The following is a 23,808-nucleotide window of genomic DNA, read 5'->3' as shown; positions in this document are numbered from 1 at the left end:
ATTTTACAAACCCTTAAAATTGTGTGCTTGGTGTAGGATTATCTTGTGATGTTTTTGATAACCGTGTAATTCTTTCTTTGGTCCCCTTTCTCTGTCATAGCTAGCATAACAGTAGACCAAAAAAGTATTTATTATTTAGCCTAGATAATTCTTTGTACGGTATGTCAACCTTGGTGTCTATTTCAGACCTTATGACATTTTAAGGATGAGCATTAAAATGGGAGAAGTCTAGAAGTCTGGTCATGTGGAGAAGTGCAGCTACAGTTAAGGCAATTTACAGGTTTAGTCAGAGCCGGCATGAGGGTTAAAGTTTATCCTGTGTCGGTGAGTGCAGTTAAGTTTGAGCATCTTAGCAATACAATGTTTTCTACACAGCTGTCAGCATTCTACACGAAAATAGCCACTTAATCAATTATATAATCTTTAACCAGATTACCCTGGATAACAGACTTGGATAAGTGACAACTCACTTCGATACTGAACAAAAATATAAACACAACAATTTCAAAGATTTTATATATGTACAGTTCCCTGGGTCGCCCGTCTTTTCAATTCGCTGCAGCTAGTGACTGGAGCGAGCTGCAGCAAACACTCAAACTGGACAATTTTTATCTCAAGCTCTCATTCAATCATGGACACTTACTGACAGTTGTGGCTGCTTTCTTGCCTTTGTTCTGTTGTCTGTGCCAAATCATGTTTGTACAATGCTGCTGCCATGCTGTTGGTGTCTTAGGTCTCTCGTCGTGATATGTGTGTGTGTTCTATATTTTGAATCCCCGTCCCCGCAGGAGGCCTTTTGGTAGGAGGTCATTGTAAATAAGAATTTGATCTTAACTGGCTTGCCTGGTTAAATAAAATCAGTCAATTGAAATTAATGATGCCCTAATCTATGAATTTCACATGACTGGGCAAGGGTGCAGCCATAGGTCCACACACTGGTGAGCCAGGTCCAGACAATCAGAATTAGTTCTCAGACAGAAACACTCCTCGGCACCCCCTCAGACGATCCCGCTGGTGAATAAGCCGGATGTGGAGGTCCTGGGCTGCTATGGTTACACATGGTGTGCGATTGTGAGACCGGCTAGAAGTACTGCCAAATTCTTTAAAACGACGTTGGAGGCGGTGTTGGAGAAATTAACATTAGATTCTCCTGCAACAGCTCTGGTGGACATTCCTGCAGTCAGCATGCTAATTTCACACTCCCTGAACTTGAGACATCTGGTGTTGTGACAAAACTGAGCATTTTAGTGGCCTTTTATTGTCCCCAGCACAAGATGCACCTGTGGAATGACCATACTCTTTAATCAGTTTCTTGATATGCCACATCTGTTAGGTGAATGGATTATCTTGGCAAAGGAGTTATGCTCACTAACAGGAATGGGCACAAAATGAGAAATGTTTATGAAGAATTTCAGGGCTCTTATTCCAGTTCTTGGGACAAACCTTAGACGTTGCATTTATTTTTGTTCAGTATAGAATGTTGTCATTGAGAATGAATCAGAATTGACTTTGTTTAGACATTCTGCTTGTATTTTAGTTTCATGACCAGAGACAAAGCTTCAAAAACAATGTATTTATTCAGTCTTGATTATGGGCACTGACTGATATGTCAAGTGAAAATCAAGTTATCAATTAAAAGTTTATGGAAAAACTGCACTTGTCCTTGTGAAAATTACAGTTGAAATATTCTACAGTTGTAATGTCAAACTTCTTATATAGCACTCTTACAACAAATGCATTTCAGGGTGTTCAAAGTCAAGCACAGAAAGGCATGTGGCACTTAACATCCAACATCCTTCCGCTTGTCAGGTCTCTATAATAAGTGACCAGGTAATTCTCTCTACCACAAGCAAATGCCCCCATGGAGCTCATAAGTGTAGCCATGCAGCCTATTTGGCGGTTCACAATATCAGCTGTATGGATGTGGAGTGTGAGGAGGAAGCCAGCCGGGCCCAACCAGGTGCAGTCAGTGGAGGACCTGTACCTGGCCGAAGACTACAAATCCTCTCTGTCCCGGGAGCCCACAGAGGAGGATCTTCAGTGGTAAGGAACCGTCCCCAGGGAAGGTTCAGTGGAATGGCACGTCTCCTTGAACCTGAGCTAGAACAACCGCAACTCTCCCTGTACCAGACATTGTTCAAAAACAAGGGCACCTGGGGCATGCAGGCAACCAGGCTGGCATGGTGTTGTCGGTGAAGCAGGGTCCTCAGATCACACTCATTGGATGGGGTGTTGTCTGTAAAGTGGGGCACATAAAGAGGAGGGCATCAGGCATTCAAAATGGCTACAGGGATGGATGTGTGGGAGCCTCCATCATGACGACCTCTGACAGACTCGTAATTGCTCCTCCTGTCAGTACCCGTTTTCTGGGAAGCCAATGGTCCAAAAATATTCCACATGGTTCATACACACACACACTAGGCTCCTAGAATAGGTTATATTACATTAAAGTTTTGCTCAAAGCAGCCAACTAAAGTAAGTTAGTTCAATCACAGTCTGGTCTGAGTGCAGCTCCTGAGTTTTGTTAAGTAGTCCAACACAATTCACATTGCATAGTATCATGGTCAGTGGGAATTTATATCTGATGTTTAAATTATGTCTTACCCCCAGAGTGAGAGTACATCACTTCCAGCAGATCTCCTTGCTGAGGATGGCGTTGATCATGTACTGCTTCTCGGGGGGTGAGACTGATGTTTCGCATGTCACGCCTCATCTAAAACATGGGGAAAAGGGGACATCAAGTGACAATTTTGATGCATTTACAAATTCAATGTTTTACACTATTGTATCACTACTTAAGTAATATCTGTACTTTACTATTTATATTTGACAACTTTTACTTCACTACATTCCTAAAGAAAATCATGTACCTTTTACTCCATACATTTTCCCTGACACCCAAAAGTACTTGTTACATTTTGAATGCTTAGCAGGACAGGAAAATCATCTAATTCACACACACACTTATCAAGAGAACATTGCTTGTCGACCCTACTGCCTCTGATCTGGTGGACTCACTAAACACATGCTTTGTTTGTAAATGATGTCTGAGTGTTGGAGCATGCCCCATAGCTATCCGTAAATTAAAATAAGAAAATGTTGCCGTCTTGTTTGCTTAATATGGAATTTTAAATGATTTAGACTTACTTTTGATACTTCTATTTGAGCAATTACATTTACTTTTGATACTTTAAGTATATTTAAAACTAAATACTTTTAGACTTTCACTCAAGTAGATTTAAATGGGTGACTTTCACTTGAGTCATTCTCTATTAAGGTATATTTACTTTTACTCAAGTATGACAATTGAGTACTTTTTCCACCACTGGTAGCCTCCATAACTGGACGCTCATGCTCGGATCACACTGGCGCAGGATGTCTATGCGCCGGATGGTCTGAAGGATACACTCCTGTTGGACTGGAAAACAAAAGAGACATTTGGTCAGTGGTAGGTCTTTTTCAATGCGGTATCACCATCTTTATCTGGACAGAAAACATTGTTTTTCAGAACACAAAACTCACCTTGGACAATGTGACAAGGGGTCCCTCATCACCCAATCTTAACTCATGGGAACCATACACAAACATACTGTGCAGATATATCTACAAATTCATCGTATCACATTTGATGAGTTACTGACCTCTCCGTCCACAGGCTCGATCTGCTGTAGTCTACAACTGGACGGTTGCGCTCGGATCACACTGGCACAGGATATCATACCACTGGCACAGGATGTCCATGCACCAGATGATCTGAGGGGTACACTCCTGTTGGCCTGGAAAACAAAGACATTTGGTCAGTGGTAGTTTCTCTCTCCCCAATAGGCTGATTACTAAAATGGTAACATTATATTTAAATACCACAACCCACAGACTTGACTATAGTAACCGTAAAATAGACTGGACTTTGGTCTATCTGCACATCTAAAATCCTACTATGTGGATGGGACATTTCTGCTGGGATGGAGAAATTACCTGGAATGCTCAACTAGATGATCAAGACAGTCTAGGATACTATTTGCCCAAAGAGGAAGTACTGCGATGAGCTATACGGCTGTACTTATTATTCTAATTCTCAAGAGTAAAGTTAAAACCCTGAGGTCACTGAGGAGGAACAACAGTGATAGGGGAATCGTCTGAAGGGGACTGACATGCAGGGGTAGAACATAAGGATTTCAACTAGCCTGGGTAACATTCAGGTCCCAAATCTGTGGCATGCAATTTTTGTAAAGGCAAAATTTCACTGCTGTGTCAGGCTAGTTTGGCACATTGTCTACTAGCCCAGTCTGAAAAGTACTAGACTCGGGCAAGCTTAATTTCCATCCCTGTTGACATTTCCAACTGACTTCACAGGTCATTTGACTAGTCATGTACAACAGGTGCACTTGTGGAACAAAACCGTTTCAGTGTACTGTATGGGGAAAACATTGAGGCCACAAGTCCCTTGTGAGCTAGTTAGCCAACTTTAGCTAATGTAGTTAACTTGCCAACCAAGGTGCCTAACTAGCTAGCCAACATTTGGCTAGCTAACTAGTTAATATTAGTTCACCGTTCGTGTAGTCAGAATTTTCTAAGTGGTGACATGCTAGCCAACCAACTATCCTTGCCGTGGTGCCGCCCCAATGTTAGCTACTGTAGCAAGTCTGACTACACAAATGGTGATTTAACGTTAACTAGCCAACGTTAGCTAAATATCCCTATCCTGGTGGGCTAATTGCTAGCTAGCATGTCACCACGTGAAAAAAAAGTATGACTACACAATCCGTGAGTTATCTAGCTGAATCGCTCACTCAACACAAGTCATTCTAGCATATGCTGGTTCTCTTTTTTACTTCTAAGGTGCATTGTACACGCACGTTACCTACGGTCGGTGATTATCTAGCTAACCACAGTACCTAGCTAACCACAGAGCTTTGACCTAACCAAAATAGCTTGTTAGTAGCTAGCAAACCTTATCACACTGCTCCAGCGACGTCTCTCGGGGTCGGAAAACAAAATGTGTGTGTGCTTTTGAGTAGTGGTTACAATCCGGTACATAGCACAGAACCATCCTTGCTTCTGATCGACGGAGACCTAAGGTTCGCTACAAAAGGCCAGAGGGCAATACAAATGTAGAAAATCTAGTAATTTTAAACTGCTAAACGTTGCTAGCTATTTAAAAGAATACTAAACAAGACTACGAGAAATACACACTATCAATAATTTAAGAGAAACTACAAAGGCTATAATACTGTATCTACATGGTAGTTTACTTGTTAGTTGTCGATGAGAGTTTGCATGGAGAAACGTGCCTTGGGTGATGACGTCAAAGCTTGAGGCAGTATGTGTAGTTCTGTATGATCGCCACATTATGGGTAATTAGCATTTCATTTTTTGTGTGTGTGTGGGGGGTGTAATTACAGGCAAACATATTGAGAAAAGTTACCTTGTCCGAGAGAGATTTGCGCGGTTATCAAAACGTCATGCCAGGATAAGCCTACAAAAAACAGACACCTTATATGAAGTAGTTCTAAAATTCCAGACGAAAAAAATGGTTAAAAAAACGATTGGAAACATTTCTGGGTTTTACCGCTAGGTTCTATGGGTATTATGACTTATACTTAAGCAATAAGGCATGATGGGGTGTGGTATAGGGCTGTTCTTAGCACGATGCAACGTGAAGTGCCTGAATTACAGCCCCTAGCCGTGGTATATTGGCCATAAACCACAAACCCCAGATGTTCCGTATTGCTATTACAAACTGGTTACCAACAGAATTACAGCAGTAAAAATACATGTTTTGTCATACCCATGGTATACGTTCTGATACCACGTCTGTCGGAACTATTCGCAACTAGGAAACTCGAACATTTCCGACGTACTAACAGTAGTTATACAGGTGCCACATCGAATCAGCAAGTCGGACATTTTCGAGTTTCCTAGTTCCGAGTAGTAATTTGAATGCGGCATCAATACCGACTGCCTCTGCCCTGGTCGTGTGGCACCTTGACGTTTTTTCCACGTCGCAGTTCTCGTCATCGGTTGCGTTGCGTGTACGACTCGAGCGAGGCCGGAAAGATGGCGGCGCCCGTCCTGAGAGTGTCCACCCCTCGATGGGAAAGAATAGCCAGGCTCCTTGTTTGCGTATTGGGCATATTGTTGTCTTTATACGCCTATCATGTGGAAACGGAAAAGGCTAGAGACTCGAATTATCGGGCCATGTGTGACGTGAGCAATTCTATCAGCTGTTCAAAAGTCTTCACCTCCAGGTAATTTTAATTCAACAGCGGCGCGGAGTACTAGCAGCGCTCTGGATGAGACTGTGCGTTTTTTTGGCACCATTGTGCTAAACTGTCAATGTTTTAGCATGCGCTGTGCTTTAGTACGTTAAACATTTAAACTCTATTGATAATAAACTTAGCCTGTTTAGTGTGTAGAAGCTATCGTAGCCACATTGCTAACATTACGGTAAGTTTACTCTTAGCTATTTACCAGGAAACAACTAAGTTAGCTACTAGCTGGCTGTTAGATGCTATGAAATTGTCTTACTTTGCATGGATGCACACTTGTCCTCCAACCGTAACACTGATATTTAGTTTTAATTAGACTGCTAAATTAGCTAGTTAGCGAATGGGGCGACACCCCTTATTAAGTTAACATTGGCTAGCTAGCTAGACAAGAGGCGTAGCCATTCAGCCAGTTTTGGGTAGCATTTTCTTAGCTCTGTGAATCGGCTGTCTACTCTATACATTGGAGAATACCTCAAACAAGTTTACCAAGATCTTAAACTGATATCATTTTAATACGTCTCACTACAATTCTAGAAACTATACTGCATTTGTATAATTCCATAGCGATCTCAAATATGGGCCTTGCATTTCTGCCCTCGATGCCATTAGTTGGATTGTGGGCTGTAAAATGACAAGATAAACAACCTAATCCTTAGATTGGAAAATACAGAATTGTATATTAACAAAGTTGAATTCACATGCATCGACTGGACACCACACATAGTTGATCAACAAGTTACAGTATTTCCTTTATGGCATTTTTAATAACACCCAAAACGTCACCAGTGTTCTCCAGATCGCCCCTGACCAGTCCCCACATCCTATGTTAGCAATATTGTTCCAGTATTCGCTTTAGAACGTGTTAGTTTCGGCGGGAAAAGGTCTGTTGAAACATAAGCACATTCCTTAGGTGAATTTGGAGAGGGATTTGCTGAATGTTCTCTCCTTGATTTACAACTGGGTGTGAGCTGTCAACCCCCACCAGTTTTCTTCTCCCCCCTCTTGCGAGTGAGAATGGGTCTGGTTGAAGTTATTTATTACAAAGCTGATCTGACCTATTTGGATCCTCACAGGACAGTCATGACAAGCGAAATGCTTGTGTTCCTAGCTCCAACAGTGCAGTAATATCAAACAATACACACATCTAAAAGTAAAATAATGGAATTAAGTAATGTATAAATATTAGGACGAGCAAAGTCAGAGTGGCATTGAATAGAATTCAGTATACATGTATGAAATGAGTAAAGCAGTATGTAAACATTATAGTAACTAGTATTCCATTATTAAAGTGACCAGTTATTCCATGTCTATGTACAGTTAGTCAGAAGTTTACATACACCTTAGCCAAATACATTTAAACTCAGTTTTTCACAATTCCTGACATTTAATCCCAGTGAAAATTCCCTGTTTTAGGTTAGTTATTTTAAGAATGTGAAATGTCAGAATAATAGTAGAGTGATTTATTTATTTCATCACATTCCCAGTGGGTCAGAAGTTTACATATATTCAATTGGTATTTGGTAGCATTGCCTTTAAGTTGTTTACCTTGGGTCAAACGTTGGGTGAAATTTGGCCCGTTCCTCCTGACAGAGCTGGTGTAACGGAGTCAGTTTTGTAGGCCTCCTTGCTCGCACACGCTTTTTCAGTTCTGCCCACACATTTTCTATGGGATTGAGGTCGGGGCTTTGTGATGGCCACTCCAATACCTTGACTTTGTTGTTCTTAAGACATTTTGCCACAACTTTGGAAGTATGCTTGGGGTCGTTGTCCATTTGGAAGACCCATTTGCGACCAAGCTTTAACTTCTTGACTGATGTCTTGAGACGTTGCTTCAATATATCTATATCATTTTCCTCCCTCATGATGCAGCAAAGCACCCCCACAACATAATGCTGCCACCCCCGTGCTTCACGGTTGGGTTGGTGTTCTTCGGCTTGTAAGCCTCCCCCTTTTCCTCCAAACATAACGATGGTCATTATGGCCAAACGGGTCTATTTTTGTTTCATCAGACCACAGGACATTTCTCGAAAAAGTACGATCTTTGTCCCCATGTGCAGTTGCAAACCATAGTCTGGCTTTTTTTATGGCGGTTTTGGATCAGTGGCTTCTTCCTTACTGAGCGGCCTTTCAGGTTCTGTTGATATAGGACTCGTTTTACTGTGGATATAAATACTTTTGTACCTGTTTCCCCCAGCATCTTTTCACACCAAAGTACGTTCATCTCTAGGAGACAGAACGTGTCTTCTTCCTGAGAGGTATGACGGCTGCGTGGTCCCATGGTGTTCATACTTTATACTGTACTATTGTTTGTACAGATGAACATGGTACCTTCAGGCGTTTGGAAATTGCTCCCAAGGATTAACTAGATTTATGGAGGCCTACAATTTTTTTCTGGGGTCTTGGCTGAATTCTTTTGATTTTCCCATGATGTCAAGAAAAGGGCCACTGAGTTTGAAAGTAGGCCTTGAAATGCATCCATATGTACACCTCCAATTGACTCAAATTATGCCAATTAGCCTATCAGACACTTCTAAAGCCATGACATTTTCTGGAATTTTCCAAGCTGTATAAGGCACAGTCAACTTAGTGTATGTAAACTTCTGACCAACTGGAATTGTGATACAGTGAAATACTCTGTCTGTAAACAATTGTTGGAAAAATGACTTGTCCTAACCGACTTGCCAGAACTATAGTTTGTTAACTAGAAATGTGTGGAGAGGTTGAAAAAGGAGTTTTAATGACTCCAACCTAAGTGGATGTAAACTTCTGACTTCAACTGTCATTTTTTTCTACCCCTTTTTCTGCCCAATTGGTAGTTAGTCTTGTCTCATCGCTGCAACTCTCGTACGGACTCGGGAGAGGCGAAACACGATCCGGCCAAGCCGCACTGCTTCTTGACACAATGTCTGCTTAACCCGGAAGCCAGCTGCACCAATGTGTCAGAGGAAACACCATACACCTGGCGACCTTGTCAACATGCATGCGCCTGGCCCGCCACAGAAGTCGCTAGAGTGTGATGGGACAAGGACATCCCAGCCAGCCAAACCCTCCCCTAACCCGGACGATGCTAGGCCAATTATGCGCCGCCCCGTGGGTCTACCGGTCACAGCTTGCTGCGACAGAGCCTGGACTAGAACCAGGATCTCTAGTGGCACAGCTAGCACTGCGATGCAGTGTGTTAGACCACTGTGCCTCTGGGGATGCCGTGGGTGAATCATTTCAGATCGTCAGTGACTTGTATGTCGGGGAACTTGAAGCTTTCCACCTTCTCCACTGCAGTCCTGTCAATGTCGACGGGGCCGTGCTCCCTATGCTGTCATGAAGTCCTCGATCAGCTCCTTCGTTTTGTTGACATTGAGGTTATTTTCCTGTCACCACTCCACCAGGGCCCTCACCACCTCCCTATAGGCTGTCTCGTCATTGTTGGTAATCAGGTCTACTATGGATGTATGTTCTGCAAATGCTTACAGTACGAAGAACAGTTTATAAAGCTGCATATCTAAATCTCTGGTAAACGGAAGGCATGTTATCTGCTATCCACTTCGTTTACATTTTTATTTTGCTAAAGGGGAAGGTCACTTTTTGCTGAAGGGAGGGCCATCCATTTTCATTTCTGAGGTCAGATTCTCTCCAGGTGACTTATTATAAATAACGTATACACCCTAACGGCCCGTCCCTTAAAGGGGCAGCTGAACATTTTTGTCTCACCTAATGATTGTGGTTGATTGAGCATGGATCCCTCCTAAGGACTTTTATTCATGAACTTTTTGTAATTTCTTATCAAAACTTGAATCTTTAGATCTCCTAGATTTGTGTGCTTCTACATTTCTAATTAGGAGCACATGTACTCCTTGTAAAATGTTTTTATTATTTTTTATATCAGCGTAGCACCTTGAAGTATAATAAATGAGCCACATCACTCAGCCGTTTGTGGTATTGTAGACGCTTTTGTTGATTCTTGATGAAACAGTTCTACAACTGAACAGCTGTTTTTATTATTGTATCTAAAAAAAAATGTATACCATGTATTTGTTAAGACGCAGTTCATGAAATTCAGCAATATACCCCATTTACTTCTTACTAGTAATACATTTCTTGTCTTATCAAAAAATGCGTAAAACACGTAAATAGCGTAAAACACATTTTGGCTGGTAAATGATCTGAGTGACTAGTAGATTCTTTAAATCTACATGCATAGTGGCTGGTGGGCCAAAAAGTTAATTTCCCTAGCTGGACAGCATCCCTGTGGTATGATTTCGACACCTTTTAGAGTCCATGCCCCCCGACGAATTGAGGCAAAAGGGGGTGCAACTCAATATTTAGGACGGTGTTCCTAATGTTTTGTACACTGTGTAGGTCCTAAATGCATTACTTATGTGCTGCTGTGAACAACACAGTGGTGTGATCCCGTGGAGGCAGTGCAGGGAGGGGAAACGACAAAACCAGGACCAGTGGTTGTTGCGCCACTCAGGTTTCCAGGGTACATTGTTATCTTGCTTCTGAGGCCGTACAGTCGGCCTCGGGAATTTCCTTTTGTTCTCTTTGTAATGGTTTGACGAAATTCGGCTTTTACTTTTATGGTTATAGCTTGTATATGACACCTGTTAAGCCTTCCTATTGAGATACTGTATCAACATGGTTATATAATTTAGGATTGTAGACGTCACCCGTCATATCTTTGATTATAACTTGTAAATTACACCATTTAGGCGATCACCTTATCAGAATCTCACCCAATAATAGCTTGAGCTTCTCAGACATTTTCCTTGGCGTACATTGCTATTTGTTTATCAGGTTGAATACATGTATTTGTGAATTTGTCCCTGCAATTCATCATCACGATTACTAACACATTTCCATTTGTTTTTTCCTAATTTCTCCCCCTGTGTAGGTGGGGCCGAGGATTTGGACTGCTGGGCTCAATCTTCGGAATCGACAGTGCAATGAACCAGCCAAACAGTGTCTATGGAATTTTCTTTTATGTCTTTCAACTGTTACTAGGTAAGACTTTCGATTCCACAGCCACCGGCTCATGCTATGCAAAGTATGGAGAGAATTTAGGTGACAAGCCTCCTTGAAAAGTCACTTTGGGCTATTTGTGCTGACACACCACTGTCAGGCCCTCACTTCCTCTTTACTATATTTGACTGCACCCTAGCTCAGATAAGTCCTGAGTCAGGACTGTGGAGTATATTAAAGGTAGCGTTGTCACTATACCAGAATGTTTTACTTCAATGCCAGGTTTAGTATCACGATACTCCATATCATCAAGATACTCTACCGCAGCAAAAAAGGCGTATTAGCCAGTCACAGAATGGCACTTGACCCAGACAGAGAAAATCAGCTAATGCTAAATCTCTAAATAAACCAGGTAAATCAAGATGTAGGCCAGTGGTCACCAACTTTTTATCTTTTCTTTTTTTACCACTCAGATTAAAAAATAAAAGACTTACAAAATGTAAGCATATACAACATTAATAAACGTTCTGTAGGAATTAGATTTGTGCAGTGGGCCTAATACATTATCACATTCAGGTATTGGCTATATGCCTGTCCTGCCAATATTGTTCTTCTCAGACCAGGTATTCCCAAACCAGGGGTATGCGCAATGCCTTCGGGGGTACACCAAAAAGTGATTCATAATTATTTTTATTTTTAAGTAACATTTTCAAACAGTCAATTTATATTTTCCAACGGGCAATTTGGGTAAGATTTTCTTCTTGCCTGAGTAGCCTCGTTTCCCTGCCAAAAATAACATTTAAAGGATCTAGTGTTGAGCAAAATAACAACACAATGTCAAATACAGGTAGCCTAGTCAAATAATTAACATCCAATGACATTAACCATTACTCTCTTGTGGGAATTCCACTAACCTTCCGTATGTAGCCAAACGTAGCTGCTGCTCATTCCGTTTGCTCGAAAATGGATAAAAGGTTGTTGTTTTTTAAAACTAAGGCCCATAGAGTGACAAACCAGCAGCACTGCACCTGTCGACGACACAAGTTGTTCTGCTTCCACGAGCAGATCCAATGCTAGCATCAGTAGTTCTACATTTGTTGTTAGTCCAGCTAGCATGGACACTGAGTCTGATGCAGCCGAAGAGCTACTCCCCCCTTACCCGGGAAAGCACCGAACAACAGACAGGGACGTTGGACCATCGAAGACGTGCAAATATGATGAGAACTACATTGGTTTGGGCTTCACTTATATTGGGAGTAGTGCCTTTCCTCAGACACAGTGTGTTATATGTGCATAAGTACTATCTCACAACTTGATGAAAACTTCACTCTTGCGCAGACATTTAGAAACAAAACATGCCAATTTAAAAAATAAGCCACAGGAGTTTTTTGATTGAGAATTAAGACTCCTTTCGAGTAGTAAGACTTGTAAATATAAGCAACAGATACCATTAATAAGAAGGGGGTAAGAAGCATCTTATATGGTGAGCTACCGAGTGGCTAGGACAGGCAAGCCCCATGCTATTGTGGAGGACTTAATTCTTCCTGCTGCCGTGGATATGGCTGGAACAATGCTGGGGGAAAAGGCCAAAAAAAACTATACAAACAATGCCTTCATCAAACAACACTGGTTCATGACGCATCAGTGATATGGCAGGAGATGTTTTGAAACAATTACTGCTTCGCATACAAGCTAGTGAATTATATGCGTTACAGCTGGATGAGTCAACAGACGTGGCGGGCTTGGCACAGCTCCTGGTATATGTCCGTTACATTTATGGGGGGGGTCATAAGGAAGACATCCTCTTCTGCAAACCACTGGAAACCAGGACAACACGAGAGGATATTTTTAAGTACAGGACAGCTTTGTGACATCAAATGGACTTTGGTGGTCAAGATGTGTTGGTATCTGTACTGATGGAGCAAAAGCCATGACAGTGAGACATAGTGGAGTGGTAACGCGTGTGCAAGCAGTTGCTCCCGACGCCACTTGGGTACACTGCAGGATCCGCCGAGAGGCTCCTGCGGCCAAGGGAATGCCTGACAGCTTGAAAGATGTTTTGGACACTACAGTGAAAATGTTTAACTTTGGTAAAGCAAGGCCCCTGAACTCATGTTTTTTCTGCACTTTGCAATGACATGGGCAGCGACCATGTAACGATTTTACAACATATAGAAGTGCGCTGGTTATCAAGGGGCAAAGTATCGACAAGTTAAAAAAATTATTTAAAAAATTGAGACGAGCTTAAAGTTATTTTTACTGACCATAATTTTCACTTGTCTGACCGCTTGCATGATGAGTTTCTCACACTACTGGCCTATCTGGGTGATGTTTTTTTCTCGACAGAATGATCTGAATCTAGGATTACAGGGACTCTCCGCAACTATATTCAATGTGCGGGACAAAATTGAGGCTATGATTAAGAAGTTAGAGCTCTTCTCTGACTGCATTAACAAGGACCACACACAGGTCTTTCCATCGTTGTTTGATTTTATGTGCAAATGAACTCAAGTTTTACGGGACAATGTCAATGTGATATAGCGAAGCACCGGAGTGAGTTGGTTGCGCAAATAAATACACAGGTACTTTCCCGAAACGGATGACACAAACTAGATTCGTTATCCCTTTCATGCCCTGCCTCCAGTCAACTTATTGATATCTGAACAAGAGCCTCATCAAAATTGCAACAAGAGGTTCTGTGAAAATGTATTATAATCAGAAGCCACTGACAGATTTCTGATTTGGGCTGCTCTCAGAGTATCCTGCCTTGAAAAATTGCGCTGTTAAGACACTGATGCCCTTTGCAACCACGTACCTATGTGAGAGTGGGTTCTCGGCCCTCACTAGCATGAAAACTAAATACAGGCACAGACTGTGTGGAAAATGACTTAAGACTGGGACTCTCCAATACAACCCAACATTGCAGAGTTATGTGCATCGTTTCAAGCACACCCTTCTCATTAAACTGTGGTGAGTTATTCACAATTTTCAATGATCAAATAAGGTTTTATATGTAAGATGGTTAAATAAAGCGCAAAATGATTGGTTATTATAATATTAATATTATTATTTGTGCCTTGGTCCTATAAGAGCTCGTCACTTCCCACGAGCGGGGTGTGATAACACACTCTTCTGTTTAATAAACCTAACGTGTCCTTTCAGTGTCCTCCATAGAATTAGGAACACTTGACTATGTCTTTCACCACTGTGTGAATATTTTTACAGGTCAAAGCCACTTACATTTGGATGCATAAATAATATATGCTTGTCAACAAACCTATTATAGGGATCAACAAATAGATTCAGCCGTGGGCCTATTTTGTATTTATTTATTACGTGATGGTCGGGGCTGGAACATAATTGTACATCATTTGGGGACTCTGCAAATTGACCGCAAGAAGCTCAAACAGATAACATTTCTATTTTCAAACCTTCAGTACATTTGTATACGATCACATATCTCTATTTTATACGTGGGAATACTTTGGAACAGATCTCCAAAAGTAAAATCACTTGGAGCTGATTTGACTGTTTTTACAGTATTTTGTCCAACAATAAAAATGTTTAAAAATAAATAGTAATGCTGAGCCAGTGTAATGCTTCTTGCAGGGCCCCTTCCCTGTGTGAAGTCATAATATACACTCCCGCCTGACTGTCTGATGTCCTGGTGGGAGGTTGGTGGTTTTACTGACTCAGTCCTGCTGGTTTAGCCAACTGGTCCTGACTCAGATCTGTTCCCCTGCTGACTGGCCTAAGGGCCCTGTGTTCTGCTTAGCCAACTGGTCCTGCCTCAGAACTAGAGCCCCTTTTACCCATATCCATTTACTACACAGCTGGATTTGACTAACGCAACAGTGTTACAGTGGGTGAAACTTACTGTCCAGGCATTGTGGTTAGGTTAGTGAGGATATAAGTTATTTAAAAAAAATGAATCATTTAGACGTAGGTTGAAGGGACCATGGATTAGCTGGTGTCTCAGAATGGGAATTCTCCTAAAAAGAGCTTGAGCGAGAGGGCCTTTTCTTCTGTGGCCACTGGACATTGTTTCATTTTTTTATTCTCATGATCAAGTCAGCTAAGAAGACTTAGGCTAAACGATATGGCCTAAGGCTTACTGTACAGTTGGTTTCTGTTGCCCCATTCTTGCTGCTTTTTTCACACTGTATTTACACAGTTCCCCCTGTTAACTAAAAACCGGTAGCTTTAACCTTATCCTGTAGCACTCTCGCCCTTGTACACAATGTGTTTGTCTCTTTGTCCCTTTCCCCTCTGTCATTTCATCACTATGAATAGAAGCCTGTGCCAGAACCAGTCTGTTTAGAATGTCCTCTACAACACCTGCTCTTCCTCCTTTAACCAGAGGGTCCTGTCATGCATCTGGCTCAGTGGTTTACTTTCTTAAGCAGACCTGGGTTCAAACACCTATTTCATCAGAAAGAATGGAGGACCAAGATAAAATGCCTTTTATGGCATGTTCAATGGAAACAAAGTTTAAAAACGCCAGAGTGTTTTGGGTGCATGGCTTTCATCAGGGAGCGCAAAGATATAATCTTTGATTTGATCAACCCTGACTTTGAAGAGGGAGTGGTTACAGAAATCATTTGTAACACTAGTAAGCAATACTATACATGTTAAAGTGAAATACTGTAGATATGTTATCAGATGCATCTCAAGGCTAGAAGCATCCGAACCCCCAAAAAGGCAGTCACTGGTCACAGTGTTAAGAATAAGATAACCATTTATTTTATAGTACACTGTTACACAGCTAACATGGACCACATGTAAACATAGCTGAGGGAAATAGAGCAAAAATGTCCACTAGATGACAGTAAATGGACCCATCACAACCCTACAGGAAGGGTGAGAAATCCATATCTTAATTTAAACAGGGTACTTTAGTGGCCTGTCGTTTGTAAATCCATATCTTCATTTAAACCAGGGTACTTAGTGGCCTGTAGTTTGTAAATCCATATCTTCATTTAAACCAGGGTACTTAGTGGCCTGTAGTTTGTAAATCCATATCTTCATTTAAACCAGGGTACTTAGTGGCCTGTAGTTTGTAAATCCAAAAACTTTCCCTTTGGTTTAACTGTTTAAGACGGTCCCCTTTTCTAAGAGGCCGGAATGTGATCAATACCCATAGCTTGTAGGGAGGCAGGGTTTCCATGGTGTAGGGACTTGTAGTGCCTTGCCATGGGGTAGTCTTCAATGCCTACCCGTATGTCATACTTGTGTCCAACTAAGCGGTCTTGAAGGCGTCTCTTTGTCCGTCCAATATATAACACCTTGCACTGTGGACATTCCAATCAAATCCAATTTGAATTGGTCACATACACATGGTCAGCAGATGTTATTGCGAGTGTAGCGAAATGCTTATACACTTAAGGTTTTCTGGGCTAACAATGTAAGAAATACTGCATTAAAAAAACAGAATACTGCACAGTTTCCTAAGGACTAGAAGCGAAGCTATCGGCGCCATCTTGCCTTTCAAGATGGTGCCGATAAATCTGTAACCACATGAGTGGTTTTGCAGTTAATGAAATGCTTGACTTGATACTCCATTTTAGAAGCTGTCAACAAAATACTTGCATTTAAATGAGCCCCTGGGTTTGTGGTCTAGCAAAGTGTTTTGAGAGTCACCTGGAAGAGAGCTGTAGACTAGTTTGTCATTTAGGGTAGGACACCGCTTAAAGCGGCTCTGGGAAGACTTGGCGTAGTGACGTATCACTTTGGAAGATTCCCCAAGTCTTTTTCATGATTCTTGTAATGTTCTCTGCATCAGTCCTGTATTTTGTAACAAATTACACTCGGATGTATCACGAGGCTCTCCCCTTCGCAACAAGTTCTCTCTGTCAAGTAAATCCAGCCCTATTACCTGCATCTATCAGGACCTGAGCGCTGTAGCCCCGATTCAAGAAGCCATTCTCCAATTCAGCAGATTTGACACTGTAGTCTGTTTCCTGATTGCAAATTCTGCAGATTCTTTGGAATTGGCCATATGGGGAATGTTCTCTTTTAGCCTTTTTGGTTGGAAGCTGTCTGCTCTCAGAATGGTATTCCAATCTGTAGGCTTCCAAATTATTGATGTGCAAAACAACCTCTGTCATTTTTACTGATGTCAAGGTCCAACAAATGTTATCCTTGCTGTACTCCATAGTTTGATGTGAGGGTTAATGCTGTTAAGGTATTGGTGGAAGGAAATAAGTTCATCTTCTGAGCCGGACCAGAACAGGTAAACATCATTTTAGCATCCCCACCATATAATCCGGTCTAATAACTGTTTTTTTAGAAGGATCTAAACTGAAGTATTTTTCCCATTTTACATAAGTACAAACCAGCGTAGTAAGTGCTGTAGCAAGCTCACATGGTACATCCTTTAACTTGTTCTGAAAGACAGATGTTGTTATTATTAAGAGTCCAGTCAGTGAGACCATGAATTCGTGTGAGGCATCGGTCTCAGGCCGGGTACTCGAGAAATGGTGCAGAGCTGCCAATCCGTGTTCATGTTCAATGGTGGTGTATAGAGACTCCACATCCATGTTGACTAAGTCATTTCAAAAACTTCCTGGATTTGATTGATCTTGGACCAAGACAAGTCCTAAAACTGCAAACCCACCCATCTGGCACTGTAGAAGATTTCAAATAGTATTTTGAACCCAGGTCTGGTCTTAAGCACTCCACTTTCAGTTGAAGGGTGCAGCCAGAGTTTTGTGGTGGTCACTCACTAGTGCAGGTTACAAATGAGGGGCCTAAGGGCTGCATAGCACAGAAGCCACCGCTAATGTGATGGGTCACTGACTGAGTCCAAAATGGCACCCTTTTCCCTATACAACTTTTGACCAGATTCCTATGGGCGCTGTTCAAAAGTAGTGCACTATATGGGAAATAGGGTGCCATTAACAGCCAAGTGTCTGATCTCTGTATTTATGTACATCAACCATGAGTAAGCAAATAAGTAAGACTTAAAGCTGACTGGCTCTCATTCAAAGTCACCTGACAAAGGCATTCCCCCCTGATTCAAGTGTACAAAGGTCCAGGCATTTCGTGACCAGCGTTTTTATCCAAAACTCTTGCTTTTGTCTGATCCATGTAGTAGTGTTTGTCAAAGTGATTTATATTTCTTCACTGCCACCTTTGCACAGCATGTCTTACTGTATTTGTTTGTGCAGGGCACGTCATGTCATGTCCGTAGCCTTAAGCCCCTGCTCTCTCTCATCTGGTTGGTTCCAGGAATCACCGTGAGTGCGATGGCTGCCCTGATCGTCATGACGACGTCCATCCTATCGGTGATGGGCTCGCTCTACCTGGGCTACATCCTCTACTTCGTCCTCAAGGACTTCTGCATCATCTGCATCACCACATACGCACTGAACTTCATTCTCTTTATGCTCAACTACAAGCGACTGGTTTACTTGAATGAGGCCTGGAAGCAGCAGGTTCCAGCCAAACAGGACTAAGATGGGTTGTAAAAAAGAACAGTAGGCAAGTGAAAAATAGAACAAACAAAAAATGAAATGTGACCTCTTGAACAGAACATTTTGACTTGCCACCAGGAGACCTTGCTTCCAAAACAATGTTTATTCTGCTGTGTGTTATAAAAAAGAAACCAGAAGATTACATTAGAGAAAAAAAAATTGGGCCAGACATCTCAAGTTCATTGTTGCATACGTGATGGAAGGATAAAATAAAAAGAAGAGGGAGAATTTGTTTCTTAAAAAAAAAAATCTAACTCCTGTGACACAGGTGATGAATAGGGTTATGGGGCTGAAAACACATTCAATCCAAGCAAGCAGGGAAGCAACGGCAGAATGCCAGTCTTCACTATGGAAGATGGGAGGACAGGACAGGACACCCTTCTCCTGAACCAGAAGGACCAGAACATGGAGGAAAACGGGGACTTATAGGAAGGTGTTTACTTGAAATAAATAGGAAGGTCCTGTTCCTGCACAGCTGACCGGGTCCGGAAGCTAGCTGTAAACATTACTACAACCTGAGTGGAACTGAAAAATGGGTCAGAATACAAAATGCATGGTCTTGGGGCGAACAATCATACAGTTCACAGCAGCAGCTTTGATTCCATGAGGAGAGAGAAACAGATGAACAACAAACACCACACAAGAGTTGTTTTATGTTTACACTTTACAGCAATTTTGTTTTGTCTTTTGAAAAGGACCACTAATATGAAACATTTGAGATTGTGTGTAATTCAGTCAGGTTGTGTTTTTGTTTTCTTTTAGAGATTCTGTAAATAGATGCTGAGCAGTATTCCAGGCTAGATTGTGATTTAGTGTTAATGTAGACTTAAGTTTAAAAAAAAATCAAATAATTGAATCACAAGATGAGGAACAAAAAAGTAACCGAAATCAAGTCGTCATCTGGGTGAATTGAGTCTGCATGAAGATCTGTTTTGCAGTCAGTCAGTGTGTGACACCTTAAGTTCCTACAATCCCAAGCGAGGCATGCTGCTCTAAGTTTCGTGGATCTAATGTGAGTCAAGTCAAGTGCTCACTGATCAGTTTCTTTCATCTCTTTCTCAGTCGCTCTCACCGTGGTCCCAAGGCATCTGATAAGCCCTTCCTCAGTGTTCCACTATTTACACTGGAAAACAAGGTCCGGGTAGTCCCAGCTGTTTCATTTAGATTTCTTACATTTGGTGCCTAATGAACATGGCCCTAGTTAATTTCTCCTCTGCCGAGACTACTTACTTTCCATAATGGCACCTTCACTGTCTTGTCTTTATTACGTGTGATAAGCATTCCTGACACCACACGCTACTGTAGGAGTGGGATCCATGAAGACTTATGTGCCTAAAAGAGGTGTGAAGTGAATTAACTTTATTTTGTTGGGAGGAGGGATATGTAATGTATCACTACTTTTTGCTCATTCTCACCATTGTTACATTTTATTTTATCATTAACTGAATTGTGTACTTAAATGCTTTGTTAGTGTCTCACCCCTCTCCTGTATATTCTAATGGTAATGTAGCACAGGCGGCTAAACACGCAATGATTGTCTGTCCGCTCAATGGTGTTGATAGTAGTAGGCAGTTTTGTTCATGAAAAAAAAAGTTCTTAAGGCATTTTTGTAGGTTACTGTTGTTGGTTGAGAAATAAGGTTGTCTCTCTCTTAATTGTACAACAGCACTGTTTGTGGGGAAGGAAACCACACAGTACTCAGTGTCCTTGCCTCTACCTCTCAGTATTGCCCACGGTGTGTGGAACAACCCAAGCCAGTTGGAACGTCCAGAACCAGTGCCAAGGGAAGCAGATGAGCTGATGGATCAGCTTAAAGCCATTCAACCCCAAATAATATTGTACTTGTTTTGTGAGGTTGCTTTCCAATGCAACATCCCCTGGCTCACATTGAACAACCTCATTGATACGGTTTTAGATGGGCCCTTATCTTAGCTATGTGTTATATGGCAGATTGTTACACAAGTCGGTTTACGAGGTACGTATTGGTTGCATTGTAACTCACTAGCTCTGCACTTGGTATTCAAAATGTGGTTGTTGCATCAGAATTTTATCAGTGACTAACTCACTGAGATCATTGGGAAGAGACACCATTGCACGATGACACTGATCAAGAAATGAAGCCTGTGTGCTCACTTCTAAAGCTCCACTCCTGGAGGTTGATCTAAAGCAGTCTGGCTGCACTGTACAGACGTTCCTATGGGTTACTCGCTGTGTCTGTTGACACTGTCAGCCATCAACAAACTACAATAGCAATCATTGCTACAGTAGTTCAGTGCTGTTGGGACATAAACCCATGTTACTATGGAATTATTTGTGAGACTTGATTAATAGTCCCACAATTCCAGAGAGGTGGGTGGAATATGTTTGGCTTATTAAATCAAGTCAAAGTCCCTAAAAGAAGCTTACAAACAGTGTTCCTAACCTGTTAGATAAGGAGTCACCACATTTGATGTATGTTTTTATCAAATTAAAATAATTTAATAAAGTCAATAGAAACAGCTAAATGCATAATACGCCCTCAGCTAATCCTGTTTCATAATGTGTTGAGTGAATTCTAAAAGGTCCCAAGATTTAGAGCGAAGACGGTCATGTTCGCTGCATCAACAAATGCCATCAAAAGTGCCTTCTGTTGGCTAGTTGGCAAGAGCACAAGCAGATCTGAGACCAGGCTACTCTATAGACCTTGTGGGTAGAAATGACCCACCAAAAAGCCCGTCTTGTATTTAAACGGTCATTGTTTTTTTACCCAATTCTCTTAACTATATTTTCAGTACATGAATCTTTAAAAAAAATATCTTTAATTTCTCTGTTATTAGAGATGGGCACTTTTTTTTGTTTCTGAAAAAAATATATTCATTGTCCGAATTACAATATTGTAAAGTTCTTTATTTCTTTCTCTGACTGTGACTTAGTGAAATAATAGTTATTTCTTCCCTAATGTTGTATAAATGGACTCCATTAAGTAACTACACCCTTTAGCTGTAGAGTTAATAACATTATGGGTTATTTTAGTAGGAAAAAAGGATTGGAAGTCTAGGAATCCATGTCATCACATTTCTTTGTGGGAGAAAGACTAGGTTTGCTTTTGTATTTGCCAAATATTAAGTTGAAAAAAATGCTGTATTTTCTTACATGGAACAAGTGTTACGTGAATGGTTGATGAGATGGGTGCAGAGAAACAATCGGATGAAATTCTGTATTTGCTTCCCTTGTGAGAAACTGTTGCGGAAGTTGACACGAGTGAACATTTTAATTGTGTCATTGTTGTGTGGAAATGTCTTACCATTAAAACATTCCTTCTGAAGTGCGTTTTCTGTGCCTCTTCCTATGACATCTCACTCTTGAATTAATATTTCACTGAAAATATGTAACTGAAAATCTTGTCAACTAGCAAAATGTTTAAAGCTATGCAATGTTTATGCTGTCTCAACACGTAACGTTGGGTGTTGAAAATAACTTGGGTTGATAATGTCAAGGTTTCACAGTATAAAGCTGTGGTGGTTCTCTTCCAGGGAACGGACTTACTAGTAAGGAAGGAACAATATTTAAGAATCTCTACAGTTCATTACTAAGGGCTAGATTCAATCCGGATGTTGTTATTTAGCTTGATTTAAATTGAAACCTAATTTTCGATTGTGCCAACATACAGTACCTAGTGAAAGTCTACACACCTCTTTAGGTTGTTTATTTTGCGGGGGGGTTGTTTTAAAATGGATCATTATACTATGGATCATTTAGCTATTTCATTTTGAATTTTAGGACCCCTGTAGGTATCACTTTTTATTTATTATTACTAAACATTGAATTTGGCCTTATTATCAATATACTCACTGAATAACATTCATACATGGCAAAACGGTCCAAAAAGAAATCTAAAGGAAGTATGAAGTCTGTCTCCTATCTGAGAGACATAAGTAGCTCAGAAAAATAAATGTACAGTGGAATTACCCGTATACATTTGAAATGGAAATGCCTTATTCACATCCATACATTTTTTGACCCACCATGCTTGACCGTTGGTATGATGTTCTTACTGTGGAATTCAGTGTTTGGTTTCACCAGGCATAGTGGATTTGGGTAATGTCATCCAAAAGTTATACTTTTGAATCATTTGTCCATAAAACATTCTTCCAAGAGTCTTGATGATCATCCATTTGCTTTTTGGCAAACTTGAATCAACTTTTTGGACAACATGTATTCCCATTATGCCTGGCGAAAACCAAAAACTGGATTCCACAGTAAGAACATAACAGCAGTCAAGCATGGGGATGGCAGTGTGATCGTTTGGTGATGCTTTGCTACCTCAGGACCTGGACAACTTGCCTTAATAGAAGGAACCATGAATGCTGCTCCGTATCAGAGAATTATACAGGAGAATGTCAGGCCGTCTGTCTGTAAGCTGAAGCACAGCTGGGTCATGCAGCAAGATAATGATACAAAACACACAATCAAGTCTACATGAGAATTGGCTAAGAAGCAAGACGTTTTGGAACGGCCTAGTCAAAGTCAAACCTAATCCCAATTGAGATGTTGTGGCCAGTACTTGAAACGGGCAGTGCATGCTTAAACCCGCAAATGTCGCTGAGTTACAGCAGTTCTGCATGGAAGACAGGACCACATTTCCTCCACAGCGACGTGGGAGACTGATCAACAACTACAGGAAGTGTTTGGTTGGGGGACTGATCAACAACTACAGGAAGTGTTTGGTTGGAGTCATTATAGCTAAAGGTGGACTGAACAACAACTACAGGAAGTGTTTGGTTAGAGTCATTGCAGCTGAAGGTGGCACAACCAGTTATTGAGTGTAAGGGAGAAATATATTTTTCACACAGGGGATTTGGGTGTTGCAAAACTTTGTTAAATTTAATAAATAAAATAAGTATACATTAAAAAAAAAAAATTGTTAACTCAGGTTCCCTTTATTTAATATTTGGTTTTGGTTGAAGATCTGATAATTCAGATGTAGGGTTTGAGCATAGCCTGAATGTAGGGAGGGGCAGTTCCGTAGGTGAGCACCATGGTATTGTAGTGGATGCGGGCTTCGATCGGAGTGAGCGGAGGAGCGGAGGAGCGGGGTGACATGAGAGAACTTGGAAAGGCTGAGT

General features: G+C 41.2%; 2 protein-coding genes across 9 annotated transcripts; one reads left to right on the top strand and one right to left on the bottom strand.

Annotated features, from left to right (window-relative positions):
- Positions 1-1,558: 1,558 nt before the first annotated feature.
- LOC112258349 lies at positions 1,559-6,569 on the bottom strand. 8 transcript variants are annotated; one of them, XM_042327124.1, is made up of 8 exons: positions 5,426-5,550; positions 5,253-5,332; positions 4,952-5,083; positions 3,703-3,776; positions 3,642-3,654; positions 3,315-3,418; positions 2,605-2,713; positions 1,559-2,236 (listed from the first exon to the last, which is right to left on the bottom strand). In XM_042327124.1, exons 4-8 carry the CDS (start codon positions 3,739-3,741, stop codon positions 1,902-1,904), a joined length of 600 nt encoding a protein of 199 aa, XP_042183058.1. In that variant the 5' UTR covers positions 3,742-3,776; positions 4,952-5,083; positions 5,253-5,332; positions 5,426-5,550; the 3' UTR covers positions 1,559-1,901. The 8 variants fall into 8 exon arrangements, 5 of the variants coding, with proteins under 5 accessions (XP_042183058.1, XP_042183054.1, XP_042183055.1 ...); XM_042327120.1 differs by lacking the exons at positions 4,952-5,083; positions 5,253-5,332 and adding an exon at positions 5,985-6,062 and having other exon boundaries at positions 5,426-5,476; XM_042327121.1 differs by lacking the exons at positions 4,952-5,083; positions 5,253-5,332 and adding an exon at positions 5,789-5,919 and having other exon boundaries at positions 5,426-5,476.
- LOC112258348 (vitamin K epoxide reductase complex, subunit 1-like 1) lies at positions 5,941-22,007 on the top strand. Its single transcript, XM_024432673.1, has 3 exons — positions 5,941-6,248; positions 11,161-11,270; positions 18,459-22,007. Exons 1-3 carry the CDS (start codon positions 5,941-5,943, stop codon positions 18,683-18,685), a joined length of 645 nt encoding a protein of 214 aa, XP_024288441.1. The 3' UTR covers positions 18,686-22,007.
- The last annotated feature ends 1,801 nt before the right edge of the window (positions 22,008-23,808 follow it).

Source organism: Oncorhynchus tshawytscha, linkage group LG09 (assembly GCF_018296145.1).
Source record: "Oncorhynchus tshawytscha isolate Ot180627B linkage group LG09, Otsh_v2.0, whole genome shotgun sequence".
NCBI lineage: Eukaryota > Metazoa > Chordata > Actinopteri > Salmoniformes > Salmonidae > Oncorhynchus > Oncorhynchus tshawytscha.
Note: the sequence above shows the minus strand (reverse complement) of the source record. Positions and strands in the feature narration are given on the sequence as shown.